At 39.5% G+C, this 24,453-nt stretch overlaps 5 protein-coding genes across 5 annotated transcripts; 1 reads left to right on the forward strand and 4 right to left on the reverse strand.

Moving 5' to 3' along the window:
- On the reverse strand, positions 1-1,612 carry LOC137731628 (protein POLAR LOCALIZATION DURING ASYMMETRIC DIVISION AND REDISTRIBUTION-like). The gene is made up of 2 exons (XM_068470792.1): positions 905-1,612; positions 1-729 (listed from the first exon to the last, which is right to left on the reverse strand). The coding sequence occupies exons 1-2, from the start codon at positions 1,425-1,427 to the stop codon at positions 230-232; spliced, it is 1,023 nt and encodes a 340-aa protein (XP_068326893.1). The 5' UTR covers positions 1,428-1,612; the 3' UTR covers positions 1-229.
- Positions 1,613-1,807: 195 nt separating this feature from the next.
- LOC137731221 (probable inactive purple acid phosphatase 1) lies at positions 1,808-5,871 on the reverse strand. Its single transcript, XM_068470323.1, has 12 exons — positions 5,551-5,871; positions 5,299-5,390; positions 5,069-5,135; positions 4,860-4,982; positions 4,340-4,432; positions 4,072-4,198; positions 3,660-3,741; positions 3,344-3,476; positions 3,033-3,238; positions 2,821-2,946; positions 2,437-2,746; positions 1,808-2,351 (listed from the first exon to the last, which is right to left on the reverse strand). The coding sequence occupies exons 1-12, from the start codon at positions 5,734-5,736 to the stop codon at positions 2,046-2,048; spliced, it is 1,851 nt and encodes a 616-aa protein (XP_068326424.1). The 5' UTR covers positions 5,737-5,871; the 3' UTR covers positions 1,808-2,045.
- A 1,695-nt stretch (positions 5,872-7,566) lies between these two features.
- LOC137731219 (probable inactive purple acid phosphatase 1) lies at positions 7,567-11,573 on the reverse strand. Its single transcript, XM_068470322.1, has 12 exons — positions 11,200-11,573; positions 10,950-11,041; positions 10,713-10,779; positions 10,509-10,631; positions 10,067-10,159; positions 9,795-9,921; positions 9,401-9,482; positions 9,086-9,218; positions 8,776-8,981; positions 8,564-8,689; positions 8,178-8,487; positions 7,567-8,095 (listed from the first exon to the last, which is right to left on the reverse strand). Exons 1-12 carry the CDS (start codon positions 11,566-11,568, stop codon positions 7,790-7,792), a joined length of 2,034 nt encoding a protein of 677 aa, XP_068326423.1. The 5' UTR covers positions 11,569-11,573; the 3' UTR covers positions 7,567-7,789.
- Positions 11,574-16,243: 4,670 nt separating this feature from the next.
- On the forward strand, positions 16,244-20,294 carry LOC137731674 (probable inactive purple acid phosphatase 1). Its single transcript, XM_068470856.1, has 13 exons — positions 16,244-16,433; positions 16,903-17,090; positions 17,231-17,322; positions 17,467-17,533; positions 17,639-17,761; positions 17,986-18,078; positions 18,250-18,379; positions 18,484-18,565; positions 18,720-18,852; positions 18,972-19,177; positions 19,267-19,392; positions 19,469-19,778; positions 19,872-20,294. Exons 2-13 carry the CDS (start codon positions 16,911-16,913, stop codon positions 20,175-20,177), a joined length of 1,848 nt encoding a protein of 615 aa, XP_068326957.1. The 5' UTR covers positions 16,244-16,433; positions 16,903-16,910; the 3' UTR covers positions 20,178-20,294.
- Positions 20,295-20,730: 436 nt separating this feature from the next.
- On the reverse strand, positions 20,731-23,477 carry LOC137732144 (pentatricopeptide repeat-containing protein At1g69290). Its single transcript, XM_068471443.1, has one exon. The coding sequence runs from the start codon at positions 23,394-23,396 to the stop codon at positions 21,405-21,407; it is 1,992 nt and encodes a 663-aa protein (XP_068327544.1). The 5' UTR covers positions 23,397-23,477; the 3' UTR covers positions 20,731-21,404.
- Between the last annotated feature and the right edge of the window lie 976 nt (positions 23,478-24,453).

A 24,453-nucleotide genomic window follows, 5' to 3' on the forward strand; every position in this document is an offset into this window, starting at 1 on the left:
GTGTTCTAATTCTATCACGCTAAAAGAGCGTCAACGACGAAATAATTAGTGAAATTCCTAGACTACTATACATGCATTGCATCTTTTTCTAATTCTCGTTAACTTAAAATCTCAAAGAATCGTTACCAACACTCCAAAAATAATCATACTGCACATTGTATGACGATTTTTGTGAAATACCAATAACAGCTCTCCAACCGTATATGCAGCACTCTGTTCATCTTTCTGTTCAATCAGCCTCATTGCGTACATATACCAAATCCATTAAACGCACCTTCCTTTCACTGGCTTCAAGTGCTGCCTCGAGTTCCATGATTCGTGCTTCGAGCCTCGACTCGACCACTTCATACAGGCGCAAACTCAGCTCCTGAGGCGACACACCCTTGTTAATTTCCTCGTGAGTGTTCCCTTCCAAAATCTCTAGTTCAGCTAGGAGCTCTGCCTCAATTTTTCTCATTGCTTCGACACCGTCCTCCATCTGATCATCGGGCCTTTTCGCAACACATATGTTCGATCTCTCAGATTCTCGTACATCGAAGGAGGTAATGATCCGCTTCTCAGTTCCCTGGAATTTAAAACCCTCCTCCTCCTCATGTAAACTTTGGACCAACTTCTGAGTCTGCTTCAACAACTCATTCAACTTGTCAACTTCTGTTTTACGTGCACTAATAGTATATATTGCTCCAATAGTGATTCCAACTAAGAAAAGCAGCAGTCCATTTTTTGAACCTGAAAAAGTAAAAATTAAACATAAACGTCATGCGAATAGAAGGGAATTGTTATTACGACTCCAAAATAGTCATTAACGACTCATTCCTCCTCCTCATTTTTTTCGTCGGGGAAGAGTACATGACGACTTTTTTAAAGTATTGATAACAGATTCCTAATAAGAATACTGTAAAACCTTGTGAATCAAATGGGCTGCCAGCCACCGGTTTAGTTGAGCCGCTACATCTCCTCCTCCTCCTTCCCTGCCGCCACCGCGCCTTTTCCTCACTCTCCAACCACACGTCATTGACTTGGCTGCCATGGTTAACCAAAAATGGCCTCATTGCCAAAATACAAGGTGATGCACATGATGGGCTATACACATCCTCTTCCACTGTGACATTTTCCCCATACAACACCACCTGAGCCAATAAGCAGCTTTCTTTAGAATTAAGTGCTTTTAGAGAAAGCCCTTTTGATTTAACTCCAAGATATCTGCTTTTCTTTAGTCTTTGATGGAAAAGAAACCCAGCTTGTTCTGCCACAACAAAATCAGAAACCAATTCCCCAGAAGACTCAGTCAGCTCCTCACCATCGTGAACTGATTGATCTGCTACACCTTCCCTCTCTCGGGAAAACCATTTGTGCCAATAACACTTCGCCACGTAACCGGCCCCAGTGGCTGCTGTTGCTGCTGCTGCTATAATCCAAAAATCCATAGCCTCTTTTTTTGGTCAATTCTGATCTTCAAAACCCAAAAACGAAAAGGGTTTTTGGTGAAATCTGTCTGCCTTGATCGAAGAGACGAAGACAAGGGAGGAGATCCAATTTTTACTCTTCCTTCAAAAATGGTTGGTGGTGTCGTCTAAGGAAAAACAATGATAGCGTATCCACAACGGCTATTTTTAATAGTTAGTCACGCAAAGAGTCGTTCTTCCTTGCTCACGTATGAAAATTTGAACCGGATTTAACGAGATATTTTTCTGTACATGTTAGATTGACAATTAAGGAGGAATAATTCCTTCACACGTGAGGAGCCGAGCAGCGTTATAGGCTTAGAGTCAAACTGGTAAGTTGGTCATCCTGATGGCTTGTAGGTATTAAATATTGAAGGAAATCCAGAAAATATGAAAAAAAAATTAGGTAATATATAGCAGGTTCATTGAACTACCACAGGAACGTTCACAGCACGTCCTAATTGGATAGGAAATTATAAAATATTAACTAGCCGTCACTAATATTCCTGATTAATTACCATAATCTCTCAATTTTATATACATGGAAAGAGTAATGATCCGTTTATTTCACTCTGTAGTAACAAATATTTACTTTCCAGATCATGAGGCGAGTGTGGTGCTAGGGCAGCTATCAGCAGTGCAGGCTAAGATGTCCCTATAATCTCTGGATATTCTAAACGAGTCGTAAACATGCCCGTCCCTGCTCTTCTTGTACTCGAACAAAAGGTTCGAGTGATCGAATGCTGTGAGCTTGACGAATCCATGGTCGTAGTCTTTGAAAATACTCCATTTCGTTTGGATGGCGGTAAACGTTGACAGGCTTGCTCCTGCACCACCAGCAAACACGTGTATTGTTCCATTCAAGCTGCCCTTGTAATGGCGTTTCTCTTCATCGGTGCAAATATTCTGTTGCGAAAACACGCAAGAAATTTTTTATTGTAACTCAAATAAATTCTAACTTACTTCCTAATTCTGCAATGTGAAAATGTACCTGGTATATGGGACAGGTTCTTTCGTAGTTATGGACATGGCCGTAGATGCCAATGTCGACCTTATACTTTTGCCAGAGTTTTTGGAGGCTCTCCCTCCCCATTGGTTCTGCAAACGATCCTTCTTCCGCGTAATAGAAATCTGAAGAGTATCCCAGAACTCGATGTGCAAGAAATATTAGCCAGGGTTGCTTCTGCCTATCGACTGATGCTAAGCAGTGCTCGATGAACTTGTACTGCTCCATGCCCTCTCTCCAGTCATGTTCCGTGTCTGCTATGCAGAAGCGAAACATGCCATAGTCAGTTTTGTACCTGAATTAAGAAATAACATCCTCAGAAATGAAGAACAATCAAAATTGAGGATTTCTGACACGATATTTGCGTACCAAAACTTAGCTCTGTTCTCTGTGGGAACATAGAACATATTTTCAGCCAACACACCACATTCGCCTCCTGAATCCATGTTCTGATAGAAAGAACCTGTTCCTGGCCAGTCTCGTTCATGGTTTCCACTGAAAGGAAAAATAAAAATCACCAAAATTGGATAAAGATGATATCTTGTTCAAAGCAAGTAAGGAAATTAAACAATGGTGCAAACCTTGCAATCATGTAAGGAACAGTTGATGCTATTGGTTCGACCTGTGCAGTAAACTGGTCCCATTGTGAAAGATAACCATTCGCGTAACATATATCCCCAATGTGGAAGACTATATCGATGTTTTTCAAGTCACGAATAAGTTGCTTAGTAGTGTTAAGCGAACCTGGTTGGAAATTGTTGTATTCATTGGAACCATCAGCTTCATCCTGCTTGGTAAGATATGAGGATTTAGTACCATAAGAAGAAGAAAAAAATCATTTTGGGGTAGAAAAATTCAGTGAAACGAACAGATTTTTGAAGCAAGTTCGAACCTTTCCCATGTCACCAAAAATGACTATGCGCTGTAAAGAATTTTGACCAGGATAAGGAGATGCTCTAAACTGATACGTTCGACTCCAAATGTATGTACCATTAAACAATCTATGTCCCAGCTTGTACGTGTACCTGCATAAAAGTGAGCTTCATTTTAACTGGTGATTTGCCATAAAATCCAACAGCTGATTGTGAAATTTTTTACATTGTACTCATTGAATAGTTCATGGTTGTATCGTAAACTCGTGTAGTTAACAGGTTACTATAAAACTCACTCCTCGTTCAAGAAAATTGAATATACAGATTTTAACATACTGTCTGTTTGGCCACAACTCCTTCAGAAAACTAGTATGTATGAATCCAGGGTCACGCCATCCCACTGTTCTTGCTGGTGCACCTGCACACGTACATTGACAAGATAAACTGTAAAGCCACAAAAGTTTTAAGAAGGATTTAACAATGCAAAAATTTACCTTCAAGTCTTTGTAGGCTCCTACATTCTATGAATATTGATACATGTTCGACAGCAAAGATGATAGACTAACAACTGGTTTTACTGTTACAAAATCCTGGTATTATCTTCACCTTATAAATTAGCAATGTCAAGAATCTATCGTTAATTAACTACAAATTAAAAACGACTTTAGATTATCGTGCTTTCTCTTTTCTTCTCCCTATTTGTATGAGTGAACTCAAAATAGAAAAAAGGTGCAAGAGAGTTACGTACCACACAAGCTATGACGATCAAAAGTTAGTGTCGCAGCTGGGGAATGCATAGTTTCTCCTCTTGGACCCCATTCAACAAAAGGTTCTGCATCATTGATCCCATATCCACTTGTCCATGTTACGGTCATCTGAGTTTAGTACAGAACCATATGGTTCATTAACCGTTTTCTTAAATATATATATATATACGTTTCTTTGAAAACGACTCTTTAAAAAAATGCATGCTGTGTGCTCTGAGGATTTGAACTAGGGCAGAGACTATAACTTACTTCATTCCATTCTTTTCCTTGTGCTATGCGAGGGTAAACTGGTGCATCCGGATTAGCAAAAGCTACATGATTTGACACCGCCACCACCTTTGGCTATTGAGCAGAAAAGAAAGAATCAGAAAATTGCTGCATCATTTATTTAACGGGTTCAGTTTCAGAAACCACAGTACTCAGATTAGTCTTCTATGTGTGAAAGACAAACACATGAAAAAGGGACCATAAAGACAGGAGAATTCATCAAACAGTTGTGAAAGAAACCTTTTCCGGCTAGATTATATGTATGCAACAGGACTGACCAGCCAGTACTTCAAGAAAACACAAGGCAATTTTTGTAGATTATTGACAAATGGAGTTTGCATAATTCACTAAGCTGCTATTAGAAACACAATTTGTATGCGAAAGTACCAAAATGCTCAATTTAAGAGGAAAACAAAAATCAAAAGATAGTACAACAAAAGCCAATGTATAACAGTCTAGTTATCCCATGAATATGCAGAAGCAAGGACAGTTTTCAGCATACATTCAATAAACCGCCAGAAAATAGTGCGAAAGAGAAGTCTGATCTCTGGTTGATCAGCTGAAGCTTCAAGAACCCTTTTCCGGTGTCTTTGTAGTCGGGAGTGGAGTAATTCGCATACTGATACTGTAAAGTGAAACAATTTAAGGCTCATATCTGCAGCTCTTTGTAAACAATGTAGAAAAAATCATCACATAGTATGCCGGATGAACCTTAATCGGCGCAGAACACAAAAACGGAGGATAAACTCTCGGATTTTCCTCAGGGCAGGTGGAAGCACTGAAAAGTTGAATTACTTCCAATCAGACCAAAGGCATTAAATTTAACCACAGAATGCAATAAGAAGGGAAAACATTTGAAGGACATCATTCAAAAAAAGGTCTAAATGTTTGATTGAATTCAAATATAAACACAAGGGCAATGCAGGAACAGGTTTACATACCTGAAATTAGCAGGAGAAAACACTCCAATCCAATCATCAATTTTCGGGTTTTCGGTACCAAATTCCAACTTCACCCACTCTGTGTTTTGCCCCTGAAACATCAACAACCAACCCATCAGTCCAAACCACAGGATGAACATTGTGGCAGCATCGCAAGTCAATAACGCTCCGTGATCAGACCAGAAGGGGTCACCAAAACCAAATTAGGCTTTGAATTAAGAGTTTGTAAATAGCAATTAGTGAAATGCTCACCCTTAATCCAAGAACAGAAGGAGAGGCTTGAATGTAAGCAAGCTCATCAAGTGCAAAGGTTGCTCTATGAATAGCAATTCTGGAAAGAGGGTGATCTCCATGCGAGCTTGCTTTCTCAACTTGAAGGGTTGCAACAACAACCACCAACAGAATTGCCAACAGCCTCACTTGTTTCATTTCTTTCATCCCAACTTCCCCCACAGTATGAAAAAAGAAGAATCTTTTAGGAACAAAGGAAGAAAGTTGCCAACTTTGAGTGATGCTGGTGCTGTTGAACTGAAGTATAAGATTTTATGGGTTTCTGAGTTCCCGAGTTCCCAATGATTGCAAATACTTAACAACTCTGGGAATCTTAAGGAAGATTCGACTTTTGCTCCCATTTTTTCAAAGGGCATTTCAGTCAACAGCTGCTGTGCATTTTGAAGTCGTTTTTTGCCGGGTTTTTTATTACCATGTTCACCGAGCTTTTGATTCGCACCGAACAACATTATGATTTGAGGAGTGATATTACACTTAAATGTTATAAATGGTTAAAAGTTAGAGCGATAATTTAAGAGAAGTGGATACAAAATATCACACTATTTAATTTCGTAATTATAACACAACACAAAAAGATTGCAGGAAAAAGAGGAAGGGAGGGGTACTGATATTATTGTTTTCACTTGTTTTCTTTGCTGCACACACAAAATGTTTTTTATATAGAGTTACATCTGTAACAAACCAAAAAATAAAATGATTGCACCTTTTGAAAAATTCACATGATAACAATTACACTACTATGACATTTTTGAAAACATCATATAATAACAATTATACTACTGGAGGCATTTATTCTCACAATTTTAACATTAAACATAATTTTCATACTATAACTATATTATTTTGAGAGTGATGTTAAATCCCTGGAATTTAAAACGCCCCTCCTCTTCATGTAAACTTTGGACCAACTTCTGAGTCTGCTTCAACAACTCATTCAACTTGTCAACTTCTCTTTTACCTGCACTAAGAGTATATATTACACCAGTAGTCATTAAAGATTCATTTCTTTTCTTATTTTTCCGTCAGGAAAGAGTGCATGATGACTTTTTTGAAGTACAGATAACAGATTACTAATAAGAACAGCGTAAAACCCTGTGAATCAAACGGGCCGTCAACCACCAGATTAGTTGAGCTGCTACATCTCCTCTTCCTCATCCTTCCCCGACGCCACCGCCACTTTTCCTCACTCTCTAACCACACACGTCATTGACTTGGCTGCCATTGCTCCCCAAAAATGGCCTCATTGCCAAATACAAGGTGCGGCACATGATGAGCTATACACATCATCTTCCACTCTGGCATTTTCCCAATACAACACCACCCGAGCCAACAAGCAGCTTTCTGTAGAGTTAAGTGCTTTTAGAGAAAGCCCTTTTGATTTAACTCCAAGATATCTGCTTTTCCTTAGTCTTTGATGGAAAAGAAACCCAGCTTTTTCTGCCACAACATAATCAGAAACCAATTCCCCTTCTCTGGAAAACTATATGCGCAAATTATGCTTCTCCACGTTACTAGCCCCAGTTGCTGCTGCCAGAATCCATAAATCCAAATAAAAAGCCCCTTTTTATGGTCAATTCCGATCTTCAAAACCCAAAAACGGAAAGTGTTTTTGGTGAAATCTGTCCGTCTTGATCGAAAAGAAGAAGAAAAGGGAGGACATCCAATTTTTACTCTTCCTTCAAAAATGGTTGGTTGGTAACGTCGTCTAAGGAAACCCAATGATAGCGAATCCACAACGGCTATATTAATAATTGGTCACATGTAAGGAGTTGTTCTTCCTCACTCACGTATGAAAACTTGAATCGGTTTTAACGAGATATTTTTCTATACACGTTACACTGACACTAAGGAAGAATAATTCCTTCACACGCGAGGAGCCAAGCAGTGTTCTAGGCTGATAGTCAAACTGGGAAGTTGGTCATCCTGATGGCTTGTAGGTTTTAAATATTGAAGGAAATCTAGAAAAACATGAAAAAATTAGGTAATACATAGCAGGTGCATTGAACTACCACAGAAACGTTCACAGCACGTTCTAATTGGATAGGAAATTAAAAAGGTTAATTAGCATAATTAGTCACTAATATTCCTGATTATCTACCATAATCTCTTACTTTTATATACATAAAAAGATCACTATTTTGTGACAGCTGGTAATGATCCGTTTATTTCACTCTATAGTAACAAATATTTACTTTCCAGATCATGAGGCAAGTGTGGTGCTAGGGCAGCTATCAACGGCGCAGGCCAAGATGTCCCTATAATCTCTGGATATTCTGAACGAGTCGTAAACCTGCCCGTCCCTGCTCTTCTTGTACTCGAACAAAAGGTTTGAGTGATCGAATGCTGTGAGCTTGACGAATCCATGGTCGTAGTCTTTGAAAACACTCCATTTCGTTTGGAGGGAAGTAAACGGTGACAGGCTTGCTCCCGCACCACCAGCAGCCACATGTATTGTTCCATTCAAGCTGCCCTTATAATGGTGTCTCTCTTCATTGGTGCAAATATTCTGTCGCCGAAACAACAGAAATTTTTTTATGTAACTTGAAAATATTCTACTTGCTTCCTATTTACGCAATGGGAAAATGTACCTGGTATATGGGACAGGTTCTTTCGTAGTTATGGACATGGCCGTAGATGCCAATGTCGACCTTATACTTTTGCCAGAGTTTTTGGAGGCTCTCCCTCCCCATTGGTTCTGCAAATGATCCTTCTACCGCATAAGAGGCATCCGAAGAGTATCCTAGAACTCGATGTGCGAGAAATATTAGCCAGGGTTGCTTCTGCCTATCAACTGATGCTAAGCAGTGCTCGATGAACTTGTACTGCTCTGTGCCCTCTCTCCAGTCATGTTCCGTGTCTGCTATGCAGAAGCGAAACATGCCGTAGTCCGTCTTGTACCTGAATTAAGAAATAACATTCTCAGAAATGAAGATCTAATCAAAATTGACAGATTTCTGATACGATATTGGCATACCAAAACTTAGCTCTATTCTCCGTGGGAACATAGAACATATTTTCAGCCAACACACCGCATTCACCTCCTGAATCCATGTTCTTATAGAAAGAACCCGTTCCTGGCCAGTCTCGTTCATGGTTTCCACTGAGAGAAAAAATAAAAATCACCGAAATTAGATAAAGATGATAGATTGTTCAAAGCAAGTCGGGAAATTAAACAATGGTGCAAACCTAGCAATCATGTAAGGAACAGTTGATGCTATTGGTTCGACCTGTGCAGTAAATTGGTCCCATTGTGAAAGATAACCATTTGCATAACATATATCCCCAATGTGGAAGACTATATCGATGTTTTTCAAGTCTCGAATAAGTTGCTTAGTAGTGTTAAGCGAACCTGGCTGGAAGTTGTTGTATTCATTGGAACCATCAGCTTCATCCTGCATGGTAAAATATGAGGATGTAGTACCATAAGAAGAAACAAAAATCATTATGGGGTCAAAAATTTCATTGAAACGAACAGATTTTTGGAGTGAGTTTGAACCTTTCCCATGTCACCGAAAATGACTACACGCTGTAAAGAATTTTGACCAGGATAAGGGGATGCTCTAAACTGATACGTTCGACTCCAAATGTATGTACCATTAAACAATCTATGTCCCAGCTTGTACGTGTACCTGCATAAAAGTGATCTTCATTTTAACCGGTGTTTTGCCATAAAATCCAACAGCTGTTGGTGAAATATGACATTGTACTCATTGAATAGTTCATGGTTGTATCGTAAACTCGTGTAGTTAACAGGTTACTATAAAACTCACTCCACGTTCAAGAAAATTGTATATACGGAATTTTAACATACTGTCTGTTTGGCCACAACTCCTTCAGAAAACCAGTATGTATGAATCCAGGGTCACGCCATCCCACTGTTCTTGCTGGTGCACCTGCATACGTGCATTGACAAGATAAGCTGTAAATCCACAAAAGTTTTAAGAAGGATTTAACAATGCAAAAATTTACCTTCGAGTCTTTGTAGGCTCCTACATTCTATCAATATACATGTTCGGCAGCAAAGATTATAGACTAACAACTGGTTTTACTGTTACGAATACTGGTTTTATCTTCACTTTCTAAATTAGCCATGCCGATATCTATCATTAATAAAAACAAGTTTAGATTATCGTGTTTTCTCTTTTCTTCTCCCTTTTTGTATGGGTGAATTCAAAATAGAAACAAGGCGCAAGAGAGTTACACACCACACAAGCTACGACGATCAAAAGTTAGCGTCACAGCAGGGGAACGCGTAGTTTCTCCTCTCGGACCCCATTCAACAAAAGGTTCTGCGTCATTGAGCCCATATCCACTTGTCCATGTTACGGTCATCTGAGTTTAGTACAGAACCATATGGATTACCTTCATTAACCATCTTCTTAAATATATACATTTCTTTGAAAACACCTCTTTAAATATGCATGCTGTGTGCTTTGAGGATTTGAACTAGGGCGGGGAGTCGGGGACTATAACTTACTTCATTCCATTCTTTTCCTTGTGCTATGCGCGGGTAAACTGGTGCATCTGGATTGGCGAAAGCTACATGATTTGACACCGCCACCACCTTTGGCTATTGAGCAGAAAAGAAAGAATCAAAAAATTGCAGCATAATTAATTCAACGAGTTCAGTTCGTCAAACAGTTTCAAAAGAAACCTTTTCCAGCCAGATTAAATGCATGCAACAGGATTGATTAGCTAGTACTTGAAGAAAACACAGGGCAGTTTTGTAGACTATTGACAAATGGAGTTTGCATAATTCATCAAGATGCTATTAGAAACACAATTTGTACGTGAAAGTACCGAAACCCTCAATTTAAAGGAAAACAAAAATCAAAAGATAGTATAACAAAGCCAATATATAACAATCTAGTTATCCCATGAATATGCAGAATATAAAACGAAGACAGTTTTCAACATACATTCAATAAACCGCCAGAAAATAGTGCGAAAGAGAACTCCGATCTCTGGTTGATGAGCTGAAGCTTCAAGAACCCTTTTCCAGTGTCTTTGTAGCCGGGAGTGGAGTAATTCGCATACTGAAACTGTAAAGTGAAACATTTTAAGGTTCATATCCGCAGCTCTTTATAAAGTGTAGAAAAACTCATCACGTATGCTGGATGAACCTTAATCGGCGCAGAACACAAAAACGGAGGAAAAACTCTCGGATTCTCCTCAGGGCAGGTGGAAGCACTGAAAAGGATAAATTTGAATTACTTCCAATCAGACCAAAGGCATTAAATTGAACCACAGAACACAATAAGCAAGGGAAGCATTTGAAGGACATCATTCAAAAAAAGGTCTAAATGTTTGACCGAATTCAAATTTAAGCACAAGGGCAATGCAAGAACAGGTTTATATACCTGAAATTAGCAGGAGAAAACACTCCAATCCAATCATCGATTTTCGGGTTTTCGGTACCAAATTCCAACTTCACCCACTCTGCGTTTTGCCCCTAAAACATCAACAATCAACCCATCAGCCCAAACCACAGAATGAACACTGTGGCAGCATCACAAGTCAATAACGCTCCGCGATTAGACCACAAGAGGTCACCAAAACCAAATTAGGCTTTGAATTAAGAGTCTAAATAGTAATTAGTGAAATGCTTACCCTTAATCCAAGAACAGAAGGAGAGGCTTGAATGTAAGCAGGCTCTTCAAGTGCAAAGGTTGCTCTATGAATAGCAATTCTGGAAAGAGGGTGATCTCCATGCGAGCTTGCCTTCTCAACTTGAAGGGTTGCAACAACAACAACCAACAGAATTGCCAACAGCCTCACTGGTTTCATTTCTTTCATCCCAATATCCCACACGGCATGAAAAATGAAGAATCTTTGTGAGAACAAAGGAAGAAAGCTGCAAACTTTGAGTGATGCAGTCGAACTGAAGTTCAAGATTTTTTTGGGTTTCTGAGTTTTCAATGATTGCAAATCGTTAACAACTTTGGGAATCTTAAGGGAAGATTCGACTTTTGCTCCCATATCTTAAGGGGGCGTTTCAGCAAAGAGCTGCTGTGCATTCTGAAGTTGTCGTTTTTTTGCCGGGTTTTTTACTTTTTAATTTTTTGTTGCCATGTCAGCTTTTGATTGACGACTTTCTTTGAGAAGAGACGTTGCACTTATCATATTTTTTATATTATATTTATACTTAAAAAAAATCACAAATGGATTAAAACGTTGGAAATTCAGAATGTTATTATAATATTTATTTGATATTTTAATTTTCAAATAAAATTTAATAGTTTAGTACTGCATCACGCTAAATTTGAAAAGCGGTAAGCGTGGAATGACATGTTTTTTTTTTTTTTTTAAGATAATCAATTGATGGTGAAGTTACAACAATCCTCTTTTTTAAGAGTCAAGAAGGCTCACAAAACATTTTGTCTTTTCGTAATCATAATTGTGTGATGTACTAGCTAGAAAACGGAATCACGTTCATCCATTTATTCTTTATTGTGAACAGGTGGGGATGCTAAATGTTGGATGAGTCCAATGCACACTTTGTTTGACAAAGGGTTGCATATTTTGTCAAATAATATTTGGGTCTATATAACCCATCCACTGACGCGTACAAGAGTTATACTGCTTTGTTTAATTTTGGGACTTCCAGTCTTCCCTACCAAAAAGCACAAAGGCAGAGGTGAAATTTTTTCGTTCAAACATTGCAGTTATTGCAAGCATCAATCAATAATGTTTGTTGGTACGTATATTTTTCTTTCATTCTATTTTGCCAATTTCAATTATATTAATATTGTTCAAATTTGTGATGTGATTTAATATTAGTGTTGAAACTTTATATTAGTGAAAAGAATTTATATTATATAATAATTGAGCTGATAAACATACACACGCAAAAAGCACAAGACTAAATACTACAATATTCAAATGATAAGAGTACATTTTAAAGATTAAGTAAAACAAATAGTTGCATAAATCACACTAATTGATCACCAGTGAAATAATAAAAAAAATATATTAAGGTTTGTTTAGAATTGATTTTAAAATGATTGAAAATACTTTTAAAAATAAAGAAAAAAAATATTAGGGCTTGTTTAAAATTGTTTTAAGAAGTTCTAGTCATGTGTTTTTTGCATGAAGCAATAAAGTGCTTTTTTTCAGAATTTACTTGCAATTTTACTAATTATTGGTTCCAAAAGTATTTTCATCAAAACCGCTTTCGGTCATTTTAAAAACATTTCTAAACAAGACCTTAATCAACAATGAAATCTGCAGAGAAGCCTTTGTTGCCCATTCACATATCGGCAATGGTAACCTCAACCGTGACGCCTTCTTCCATCTCTATATCGATAACCTTCTTTACCACCTATGGGGTGCTCAACAAGTCCATCACTCTTTTTGAATAAGCATCTCAAACCTATCCATGTGTTGGTGTAACAAAACAATTAACAAATAAGGGCATGTTTGGTATTCTACTTGAATCTAACTTTTTAAAGTAAAAAACAATTTTCAAGTTTTGGACCTTAAAAATTTGTTTGGTATGACTATTTTAAAAAACTGAACTCAAAACTAACACAAAAATATAGTCTATTCTTTAAAAACATAAAAAATGAGTTTTTAGAATTTTTAAACTTAAACTCATTCATTTCTTCTCTCCCTCCTCCCCTCTCACTCCAAATCTCTCTCTCTCTCTTCTTCTTTCCCTCTCTGTGACATTCCACATCGTCCAGGGGAGTGATCCTTATATGTATATTCTCATCCCTACCTAGCACGAGACCTTTTGGGAGTTCACTGGCTTCGGGTTCCGTAGGAACTCCGAAGTTAAGCGAGAAGGGGGCTTGAGCAATCCCATGATGGTCACATCCCGGCCCGGGGTGGATCACTTCCCGGGCCCGCTCCACCACCGTAGCACAATATTGTCCGCTTTGGGCTTACCATTCCCTCACGGTTTTGTTTTTGGGAACTCACGAGCAACTTCCCAGTGGGTCACCCATCATGGGATTGCTCAAGCCCCCTTCTCGCTTAACTTCGGAGTTCCTACGGAACCCGAAGCCAGTGAGCTCCCAAAAGGCCTCGTGCTAGGTAGGGATAAGAATATACATATAAGGATCACTCCCCTGGGCGATGTGGGATGTCATAATCCACCTTCCTTAGGGGCCCGACGTCCTCGTCGGCACACCACGGCCAGGGTTAGACTCTGATACCAAATTGTCACATCCCCGCCGGGGGGGGGACCACTTTCCCGGGCCCGCTCCACCACCGTAGCACGATATTGTCCGCTTTGGGCTTACCATTCCCTCACGATTTTGTTTTTGGGAACTCACGAGCAACTTCCCAGTGGGTCACCCATCATGGGATTGCTCAAGCCCCCTTCTCGCTTAACTTCAGAGTTCCTACGGAACCCGAAGCCAGTGAGCTCCCAAAAGGCCTCGTGCTAGGTAGGGATGAGAATATACATATAAGGATCACTCCCCTGGGCGATGTGGGATGTCACACTCTCCCTCTCTTTTCTTCTTTCTCTCTCATTTCTTTTTTCTCTCTCCTTTTTTTTTTAAAACATTTTTCGTCTCTCCTCTAATCCGCTATCTTCATTATCTCAGTTTTTTCTCTCACTCATCTTCCTCTCTATCTCGTCAAATCATCTCTCTTCTTTCTCTTTCCTTCAATCATCCCTTACTTTTTTTCCTCCTCTCTCCTCTTTCTCCATCTCTTGCAACCCCCTCTTTTTATATCTTTTTGTCTAATTTAAGTCGTAAGATTTAAAAACTTTGAATCACAAACCAATCAAGTTTTTGAGTCTTAAAGAAAATTGTTTTCAAGAAATGTTCTTAAGAAATATTTTGAGAAATGATAAAAAATTTCAAATAGGATACCAAACAAGCCTTAAATATTCCTAAATCAATATCTTAGTTTTATTAAATTTACTAATGTGGTAGTGTTTACTCTGTTTAAATACATCATTGGTCGCATGATTTAATGACATAAATACGTATATAATGAGTCAAAAGCAATGTTCTAAAAATCGGCCCGGGCGGCCGCCTAGGCGCTGGGCGGATAAGCCCCGACTCGATTTAGGCCAAAGCAGTTACTCAAGGCGGGGAGGATTTAGGCGGCCACCTAGGTGCTCGCTAGGCGGTCTATGCAGCTACAAATCATAAACTTGCTACAACTCTCGTAACAAATCTGAAAGTTTCGATGTCGTACGTAGCAGCAAAGCCTCGACAATCTTCTGCAGCTTGCCATTTGTGAATAAATGAGAGAGAGAGAGAGAGTGAGAGAGAGAGAGAGGGAGGGAGAGACAAGGTATTTGACATTTAATCTGAAGTGGCGCAAGCTGCAGATCCATTGATTCAGTTTGAAGCTCTGCAAGGGCTCTGAAAGAGCTAAGGAAGAAGAATAAATGAAAAGGTGTAATAGAAAAGGTTATTCAATTTTCAAAGGGTCAAAATGTGTGATCATCTGGGACTCCACCTTTGGAAATGTGAAAGAGGTGAAGAGGCACACGGTTTTGAATTATGAAACCACCCACTGCTTTTTGTCTTTTCAAAAACTGTCAAAAGTTTTGAGATTTATACATAATATATATATAGATATAGATATAGATAGGGTTTGAGGGATTTATATTATATATATAAATGTTATATGAATTATTTGGATAATGTTTTAGACCATCAAATTATGTAGATAAAATAAATAATATATGTACATAAAACATTCATGTTCTTCTATAAGAAATAACAGATTATTCAATAATTATTTACATCTGATATAGTAAGTTTAATTAATTCATATAATATATAAGAAATTTACCTAAATCCGCCTAGACCCTGCCTAGCCGCTTAGGCGCTAGGCGCCATCCCACCACCCGCTTAGGCGCTAAGCGCCATCCCACTGCCCGACTAGTGCTTAACGTTTTTTAGAATCTTGATCAAAAGTTAACCACTATGGGTTGACTTAAGAATTGGGGACGAATTTCAAGACCTGTATTCTACACAGCATGTCTTGAGTTCAATTCATGACTCTGATAAAAATGTTTAATCCACAAAAATAATTCCATACGCTTTCCTACAAGGACATGAAAATTGTCAATACAAATGTTTATTTTATATGCATTAGGGTTTTTCACGTTCATAGGAAGATATTTCTCAGTGTGCCTGGAACATCGAGTGGTACATCACGTGTCACTATATAAGCGGTGAGATACTTGTGTTAGAAAATTAACAATTTAAAAAATAAAACTTTCCTCCACAAAGAAAAATTTCTTGTTCATAAGAGAAATTTTGCAGTCTACTTAGAACACAATCAGGTACATAAAGTGTAATAATTTAATTGGTCAAATTTCTTTTTAAAATTTGCAACTAATTGTATTATTACACGAGAGGCGGTGATTCAGCATGCCCAATTCCTAATACAGCATATGACACGTGGCTAAGATTTAATCCTACGACCCAAGATGCATTTTTGTGTTTTAAGTTGTGAAAGCCCATCTCAGCGCGGGAGTTAATTTACCTCCTAGACGACGTCGGTTTCAAGCAGCCGCAAATATGAGCCGTACGATTTCATCTTGCCCACGCGGCGTTCATGCATAAGGTAGACAGCAATGTCCCAGTCTGGCTGGATTCCGGAACCCGCTTTGTTTCGAAGTCGCTTTTCCAGTGGCAGCGCCCATAACGTATATAAAACCCGAGAGGATTTTTTTGAAAAGGAAGAAAGTTGACTTGCCATTTAAATCTGGATTAATCGGAATCTTCTCTCCAAATATTCGAGAAATCCAATTTAGTAGCCACCTTTAAAAAGCCACCCTCACCACACCACACGTCAAAGTTCAAACACAGTTCACCGGCATTTCTTTAGCTTCAGGATTTATTTTCACCAACCTTTCGCTGCAGGTCGGTTCTGAAAATTCTACTTCATCTGGTTTTTCTTGCTGGAATTTCAATACCCATTTGCTTGTTTCGATTTTTTCCAGCCGCCCGTTTGGTTTTCGATTGGTAAAGTTGAAAAGTTCGGAATTTTTTAATTTGGTTTGGTGGATTTAGATGATGGGTTTTCTGCAACTTTTTCTGGGATTAATACCCATTTGCTTGTTTTGATGTGTTCCTGCTGCCCATTTTAGTTATCAACTGGTAAAGTTTTGGTTTGGTGAACTTAGAAGATGGGGTTTGTGTAATTTTTGATGGGATTAATACCCATTTGCTTGTTTTGATGTTTTGATGCTTTCCAGCTACCCTTTTGGTTATTAATTGGTGAAGTTAGAAATGTTTAGGTTTTTCTTTTGGATTTGGTGAATTTAGTTCATGGGTTTTCTGTAAATTTTAAATTTTGATTTGGGTATCTTATTGATTCTATCTAATGTAGTAGGCAGGATGAGAAGGTTGAAATATTTCTGCTTGGCAGTTCATTTGGTTCTTCTTGCAACTCTTCAAGTTCAAGATGTGGAGTCTCATGGAGATCAGCCTTTGTCAAAGATTGCTGTTCACAAGGCAGTGTCTTCCCTTCATTCCCATGCTTATGTGAAGGCCTCCACTGCAGTTCTTGGGCTCAAGGTTAACTTCTAAATCATCCTGTTTTTCGATGAATCGTGCCCTGGAAATAGGATGTCCTTATTTGTTCACAAACTCGTACTTTTGAGCACTTTGTATGTGTTTGGTATTGATGCAACTTTTTCCCCAACTCAATAATTTAGGGGCAATATGTAGAATGGTTGACATTGGAGTTCAGTTCTCCACACCCTTCAAATGATGACTGGATTGGAGTGTTTTCTCCTGCCAATTTCAGGTCAGTAAATGGAACTTTGTTTGTCTCAAGCCAACTGTTGGAAGCTCTAGCATGCTTTTTTCTCGGACGAATTGCTTCTCTTTATTTCTTTATCGTATATTGAATAGAATTGATAGCATTGGATGGACTTACTTGAATTTGCAGCGCTTCGACCTGCCCTGCGGAAACTAAAAGCTCTTCTGCTCCATTTTTGTGTTCAGCACCTATAAAGGTTAGCATAGTGCTGCTGCTTTTCCATGGCCTCCAAGCATGCTTTTCGTTGAAGTGGATCCAGATATAGAGATTTGATCTCATATAATTTTTTGCTTTTTTGCAGTATCAGTACGCGAACTACACAAGTCCAAGGTACAAAGATACCGGGAAAGGCTCCTTGAAACTGCAGTTGATTAACCAGAGATCAGACTTCGCTTTTGCACTATTCTCGGGTGGTTTATCAGAGGTATGCTATTTTTTTTAGAGAACCACTGGTTGCTGCTATCTGTCGCCTTCGTACTTTGCCTTTACATTCATTTTTCGAAATAGTGGATAAAATAAACATTTGGCCCTTGGTTTATGGAGATTTCGTAAGATAATAGTTATTCTACAAACTGCTATTTTTTCCAGCTATGTAATTGTCCCTTGCTTCAATCTGCGTAATTGCTACCTGCTTGTTTTGTAAAATAGCCGAAGCTGGTGGCAGTGTCAAATAAAGTTGCATTCGCAAATCCGAAAGCTCCAGTTTATCCACGCCTAGCGCAAGGAAAATTGTGGAATGAAGTAAGTACACTTTCTTCTTGGAGATATTCTCTTGGTGTACAGAAAACTATGATACAGTGATGTCTCCCCCACACTTTCACTTCTATTTTTTCCATCAAAATGCTTTTCTTCTTGAACAAGCTTGTGTTCATCAATTTCTCAAGGAAACAATCCGTCTGACTTGATATTTAGATGACTGTAACATGGACAAGTGGATATGACATCGTGGAAGCAACCCCTTTTGTTGAGTGGGGTATAAAAGGAGAAGACCGTGTGAAATCCCCAGCTGGGACTTTGAACTTCGACCGCAACACCATGTGTGGTGTGTTTGCTATATCTCTCTCTCTCTCTCTCTCTCTTTTCTGGGGGATGCATGAAAGTGCATCACCTGACTATGCCTTAACCATGTACGTTCTACAAACACAGGTGCACCAGCAAAGACAGTGGGGTGGCGAGATCCTGGATTTATACACACTGCTTTTCTGAAGGAATTGTGGCCCAACACAGTGTATGCTACATTTTCTTCTAAAATATTTTGCTGCTCTCTTGATTTTATGTCGATTTTAAATTTTTAGCACGTCTTCTGCCTTCTAAGATTCATTTTTTCGATCTATTGATTAAAGAGTCCGCTGTTCATGAACATGATTCTTGATAATTTGCAGGTACACCTACAAGGTTGGACACAGATTGCCAAATGGTTCCCATATTTTGAGTCAAGAATACAAGTTCAGAGCATCTCCATATCCTGGTCAAAATTCTGTTCAACGCGTTGTCATCTTCGGTGACATGGGAAAGGTTTCGACTCTCTTCAAGTTTTGGTTTAATGTCGTTGTTTTTGTTAATTTCTAACATAATCAACTCGACAAACTTACTCGCAGTTTCTTAAGTCCTTTGCCTAATGGTATACCTTGTAGGATGAAGCTGATGGATCCAATGAATATAACCAATACCAGCGTGGCTCTCTCAACACAACTAAGCAGCTAATCCAAGACTTAGAGAAAATTGATATCGTTTTCCACATTGGGGATATATGTTACGCAAATGGATACCTTTCGCAGTGGGACCAATTCACGGCACAGGTTGAGCCGATAGCATCTGCTGTTCCTTACATGATCGCAAGGTTTGTCGCTACAATACGCTTGCACAGTTTGTTTAAAATTTACTTTCTTCCCTTGATCTTATGTGCTGATCTGAGATTTGTTCTTCCAGCGGTAATCATGAGCGTGACTGGCCAGGCTCAGGATCCTTCTATGGGACCACGGATTCAGGCGGGGAATGCGGTGTCTTGGCCCAGACCATGTTTTATGTCCCTGCTGAAAACAGGGCTAAGTTCTGGTACGGAACAATTCGAAGCCAACTTGTTACATAGGGCGAGAACTAGTCTTGAACGATTTTATTGTTAATTTTCCAGGTATTCCACTGACTATGGCATGTTCCGGTTCTGCATTGCGGACACAGAACACGATTGGAGGGAGGGAACAGAGCAATACAAGTTCATTGAGGAGTGCCTAGCATCAGTCGATAGACAAAAGCAACCATGGCTGATCTTTCTGGCTCATCGGGTGCTAGGTTATTCTTCTGCAAGCTTTTATGTCGCCGAAGGATCATTTGAGGAACCAATGGGAAGGGAAAGCCTTCAGAAATTATGGCAGAAGTACAAAGTTGACCTCGCTGTATACGGCCATGTGCACAACTACGAAAGGAGTTGCCCCATTTATCAGGTACGCCAAAAATTCTACACATTACTTGGCTGTGACTGATATATGTTGATCTTTGATTCGAACTTGGACCGTCATTCTATTTCCCTTTGGCAGAATATCTGCACCAGTAAGGAGCAGCACAATTACAAGGGTAACCTGAATGGCACGATACATGTGGTTGCTGGTGGCGGAGGAGCGAGTCTTGCAACCTTTGCTCCTGTTCAAACGGAATGGAGTATCTTCAAGGACTATGATTACGGGTTTATCAAACTGACAGCGTTTGATCGCTCGAACCTAATGTTCGAGTACAAGAAGAGCAGGGACGGAAAGGTCTACGATTCGTTCAGAATATCAAGGGAGTACAAGGACATCTTGGCCTGCTCTGTTGATAGTTGCCCGAGTACAACTCTGGCATCTTGAATTTGTTTTGGGTTTTCAAGTTTGAGAGTGGTGATTATGTGCTCGTGTATACAAGAAAGCTGTTGTTCCTTTCTTCCCTTCAGTTTAATGACAAATTGACAGCTTCTTCGTATGTAATTTTTATTTTATTTATTTTTGCTGAAAAAAAATCCGAAAATGATACCAAAATTTAACCAATTAAAACAAAGGCTTGAAATTGGTTCTGAAATTGTAGATCTGCGCGTAGCTACGTTGGCTATAAGTAGCAACTCCAACGAGTGCAAACGTCCTGCAACCGAAAATTGAAACGACGTAATAAGGGAAAGTTGTCACATACAACGGTTGTATACAACTCTCTCGTAGTCGCCTCTTACATGACCGTGAGTTGTGACGGGTTATTGTGAGCAGAACATTGTATAAGCACATTAACGAGAGAAGCTGACAGTAACGGTAAATGAAAAGCACTGTCAAAATTGCTTTGCCGAAAGACACAGACTTGTGCGAGGAAAGGTTACAAACATCAAGCAAATAAGTCAAAGAAGCTGAGAGTAATGGTAAATGAAAATAACTGCTCATTGATTGCTTAAAATCGGATTAGTTGTATTAATATTCAGCCATTATTTGTCAAAGAATTACAGAAATTCAGACGGTTTGGAAAAAAGGTGGTGACATTTATGCACCTGGATACCAATGCAGTTCTTCGTTCCACTACATCAGTCACGACCTGCAAGTATGATGAGGTTTGCTAGGCTGAGTTGGCTCTTTATTCAACAACTCAAGAGAAAAACCGAGGCAGTTCTTCGTTCCACTGCATCAGATTTAGAAATCTTCTTGTTTGTGACAATTATACATCAAGTAAATATGATCGTCAAACTCATGGATTCTCCTCATCCTTATCTAGCGATCAGAGTTTTCGTACTCCCAAAGAACTTCTTGTCACATACAGTCCTCTGCAACAGAAGAATCCTCCAACAATGTGATTGTTAACACATGCAAGCCAGAGCTCGGTCATACATCTCCTTCGACGCCCAATGACATAATGTTTCAATACAATCTCTAAACCATATAAACCATGATTGGTGTCAGGTATCGAAGAACTAACCACTTGTGTTGTTCATTCAGCCGGAGAATCCTAATCCAAAGAGGGTGCCGTGTTCCTTCTCCTCATTTCCCTTTCAAGTTTCCGAAATGCAGTTGAGGGAGCAGAAGCTCAAATTGACAAAACCCGCTCCCACCACTGACTTGAGTTCATGCATTCAGACCAGCCCAATTCTTGAACGCAACAAGTGCTTCCATTTTTTTGAAATTTCGCTTTCTCAACTTTGCCACTTTAAGCTTCTTATGGGTTTCCATGAATGCCTGCTTGTACCTCCACTTATCCACAAAGACTTTCATCTCTTGAGATTTCTCAACAACTTGCATTACTGCATCGAAAAAGCCTCCCTTAACAAGAGCATAGAGGAATGCATCAACCATATGGTGGTCAAATTTAATACCCTTCTCTCCATCAACCGAAACATTTCTCTTCACCTCATGCCATAGCATCAGCACACTGAAATATTTCTCCATAGAAACATACCCACTAATTAATGATAAATATGTCTGTTCATTAGGCTTATGCTGCAAGAAAATCATCCTTCTAAAAGTCCTCCTCGCATCTTCTAGTCGCCCAGCTTTACAAAAGGCATGAATAATTGAGTTCCAGTCATGGGTACCCACTTCAACTCGAGGGTCCTCAACAACCTCATCTAAGAAGGCAGCCATTAGCTCTGGCCGATGATTCTCCATTAAACCTGTCATTATGGTTAGGTAACTGCCCTTTAAGTCAGATATTCTTGCTTCTCTCATGTCCCTAAACAAAGAAAAGGCCGACTGAAAATCTTGACTTGACATGGATGCTTCGATTAGAGCATCATATGTCCCCATATCCAACTCGAGCCCCAAATTACTAATGTCCATGACCAGTTGAGTGGCTTCAGCAGTTCTATGCTCTTTGCAATAAGCTTTCAAAATTGGCACATACACACCAAGCCCCAAAGAACCCCCCTGAGCATTCATTTCATCGAGAATGCTGTGCGCCTTATCTGATAATCCAATGCTAACACAGGCATTAACAATACCATACCCAACTGATCTATCAACATCGACTCTTGAAGACTCTAACTTTTGAGCTTCGATGATCAATGTCGCTAACTCCTTCACACCTGTATTTGCAAGATAACCTTTAACAACTTCACAATAAGTTTCTTCACCCAAATTCAAACATTCGCCATCTCCTTCACTCAGACGACGAAGAATAGATGCTGAAACAGATTCTAATTTTCCGGACTTAACATAGCCTTTAATCAAACTACTCCGAAACATCCTTTTATCCAAAAAACCAAACCCACCCATCAATCCCTCTAACTCAGTTATTTTTTCCTCGAGACCCTTCAATGCGTACAAATAAGCAAGAAAACCAAAACTCGACTCATCAGGGCGAACGCCCAAAACTGCCATCGTCTCAACAACTTTCTCGGCATCACTCACTGATTCAAGCTCACGACAGCACCCCTCCAACGCCGCATTACAAGCAGCCAAACCCGGTTTCATAAACTCCAACTTCTCATCCAAAGCAATCCTACAATTCTCTTCAAAAACCCGTAAAAAAGCTACAAAGTTACCATTTTTCCTACTGATATCAACCAGAACACTGCCCCACACACTAAACGGCAAGAAAAACCGGTTCTTGAACATGCATTTAACCAAAGCAAAAGCAGGGGCAGCAGTATTGGCACATTTCATAGCATCCAACACAACCCCAACAGTTTTAAACTCCAAAAATCCTGGGTTTTTCTCCACGACATAAACAGTCGTGGCAAAAGCCCTCTTGAGATTGTGAACGTCCCCGAGCGAGGACAAATGGGTAATTAGAGAATTGGTGAGGGACTTACTGGGGAAGGCGGAGGTGCCGGTGAAGGTCTTGAAGGACTTCCAGGCCTCATCTGTGTCGTGGGTTATGAGGGACTTGTGGAGGGCGGTCTCGAGAGCGGCGATGTGGTCGGGGGAGAGGGTTCTGGGCGGCGGGGTTGGGAGGTCGCCGTGGGATTGGAGGGAGGAGGAGTGAGGTGGGTCCCTCTTGAGGGCAAAGATTGAAGGTTGGAGGAAGGAGTAGAGGGTTGGGATTTCAGGTGTTGAGGAGAAGGCTCTTCCTCTTCTGTGGGGAAGAAGATGAGTGAGAGCTTCTAGTTTTCTCCACATTCTCTCATCCAAAGATTCAAACTTTTTTCTTTCTTCCTCTTTGCTCTGCAATCTGGATTAGTAATTTACGGAGCTCATAATCTTTGGGAAAATTTGGAAGTGCCCCTCAATTATAGACTTGTTTATACTTTTGCCCTATGAACTTGAATTTTGTTTTCAGCTCCTCTAAATTTTCTAATTTTCCCAATGTTCATCCGATAATTAGTATTTGTCATTGTTCAGTTCGCTAACGATTGCGTGATTGGTTGTATGAGAAGGTTGAGTTTACTCTTACAAAAAAAAAAAATTTACCGCAAATGTTAAGTCGTCCTGACCTGCATTGCCAATTGCCACTCTCTTTTCTCTTCCAATCCCCTTCATCAATTATATTTATGAATTTCCACCGCTAGCCATATGGATTTTCCACCAAAAGACTAATCGGTGTGGAAAGACTTCTACAGGTAGATACCAGTCTACCAGCATGTGTGGTGTAAAATATAAGAACATATCCAAATCTGTTTTTGTAAGCAAGTTGATAAGTTGTGAATTGTGATGGAACATGAAGACCCTTAATTCAAAGTTTTCGCTGCATATGAATTTTCACAACCCATCACAATTAGGTATCAGCTGTGTTGACGAGGGACCTGCAAACTTGTAAATGGGGTTGTGAACAACCGCCACTCATTTCAGTTACCCTTTTTTCTTTTCTTCATCCGACAACTTTCGTCTTCAGCTCTCCTGCCTACATCGATAATCTTTTCCTATAAATTATGATATCGTACTAATTTTAGTAGCTAAACATCTCACCAACAAAGCAAAGAAAAATTGTGTGTCATAATGGATAGCCATTGTCACCGCAGTATTGCTCACTATTTGTTCTCTTCCTGCGTCTTGGGTGGGTCATGATTGCTGCCATTGGGAAGGTATTTCATGCAACAACAGCACTGGCCATGTCGTGAAGATTGACCTCCGAAATCCATATGACGGTGAGGAAGAAAAGTGGATAAATGCTTGCTTGGGAGGTAAGATAAATGCTTCTCTGTTGAGCTTGAAACATTTAAATTACCTGGACTTGAGC

This window comes from Pyrus communis, chromosome 4 (genome assembly GCF_963583255.1).
Source record: "Pyrus communis chromosome 4, drPyrComm1.1, whole genome shotgun sequence".
Classification (NCBI taxonomy): Eukaryota; Viridiplantae; Streptophyta; class Magnoliopsida; order Rosales; family Rosaceae; genus Pyrus; species Pyrus communis.

Excerpts from the sequence above, each read along its gene's own strand:
- LOC137731221 (XM_068470323.1), bottom strand. The coding sequence starts at position 5,736 with ATGAAAGAAATGAAACAAGTGAGGCTGTTGGCAATTCTGTTGGTGGTT. Across the intron at positions 5,391-5,550 it reads CTTCTGTTCTTGGATTAAGG|GGGCAAAACACAGAGTGGGT; the intron begins GTGAGCATTTCA and ends TTGATGTTTCAG. Across the intron at positions 3,742-4,071 it reads TGATCGTCATAGCTTGTGTG|GTGCACCAGCAAGAACAGTG; the intron begins GTACGTAACTCT and ends GTACGTGTGCAG.
- LOC137731674 (XM_068470856.1), top strand. The coding sequence starts at position 16,911 with ATGAGAAGGTTGAAATATTTCTGCTTGGCAGTTCATTTGGTTCTTCTT. Across the intron at positions 17,534-17,638 it reads TGTGTTCAGCACCTATAAAG|TATCAGTACGCGAACTACAC; the intron begins GTTAGCATAGTG and ends GCTTTTTTGCAG. Across the intron at positions 19,178-19,266 it reads GTTCCTTACATGATCGCAAG|CGGTAATCATGAGCGTGACT; the intron begins GTTTGTCGCTAC and ends TTGTTCTTCCAG.
- LOC137731628 (XM_068470792.1), bottom strand. The coding sequence starts at position 1,427 with ATGGATTTTTGGATTATAGCAGCAGCAGCAACAGCAGCCACTGGGGCC. Across the intron at positions 730-904 it reads CAGCCCATTTGATTCACAAG|GTTCAAAAAATGGACTGCTG; the intron begins GTTTTACAGTAT and ends TTACTTTTTCAG.
- LOC137731219 (XM_068470322.1), bottom strand. The coding sequence starts at position 11,568 with ATGGGAGCAAAAGTCGAATCTTCCCTTAAGATTCCCAAAGTTGTTAAC. Across the intron at positions 10,780-10,949 it reads TTTTCTCCTGCTAATTTCAG|TGCTTCCACCTGCCCTGAGG; the intron begins GTATATAAACCT and ends TATCCTTTTCAG. Across the intron at positions 8,096-8,177 it reads GAACCTGTCCCATATACCAG|AATATTTGCACCAATGAAGA; the intron begins GTACATTTTCCC and ends TTTCGGCGACAG.
- LOC137732144 (XM_068471443.1), bottom strand. The coding sequence starts at position 23,396 with ATGTGGAGAAAACTAGAAGCTCTCACTCATCTTCTTCCCCACAGAAGA.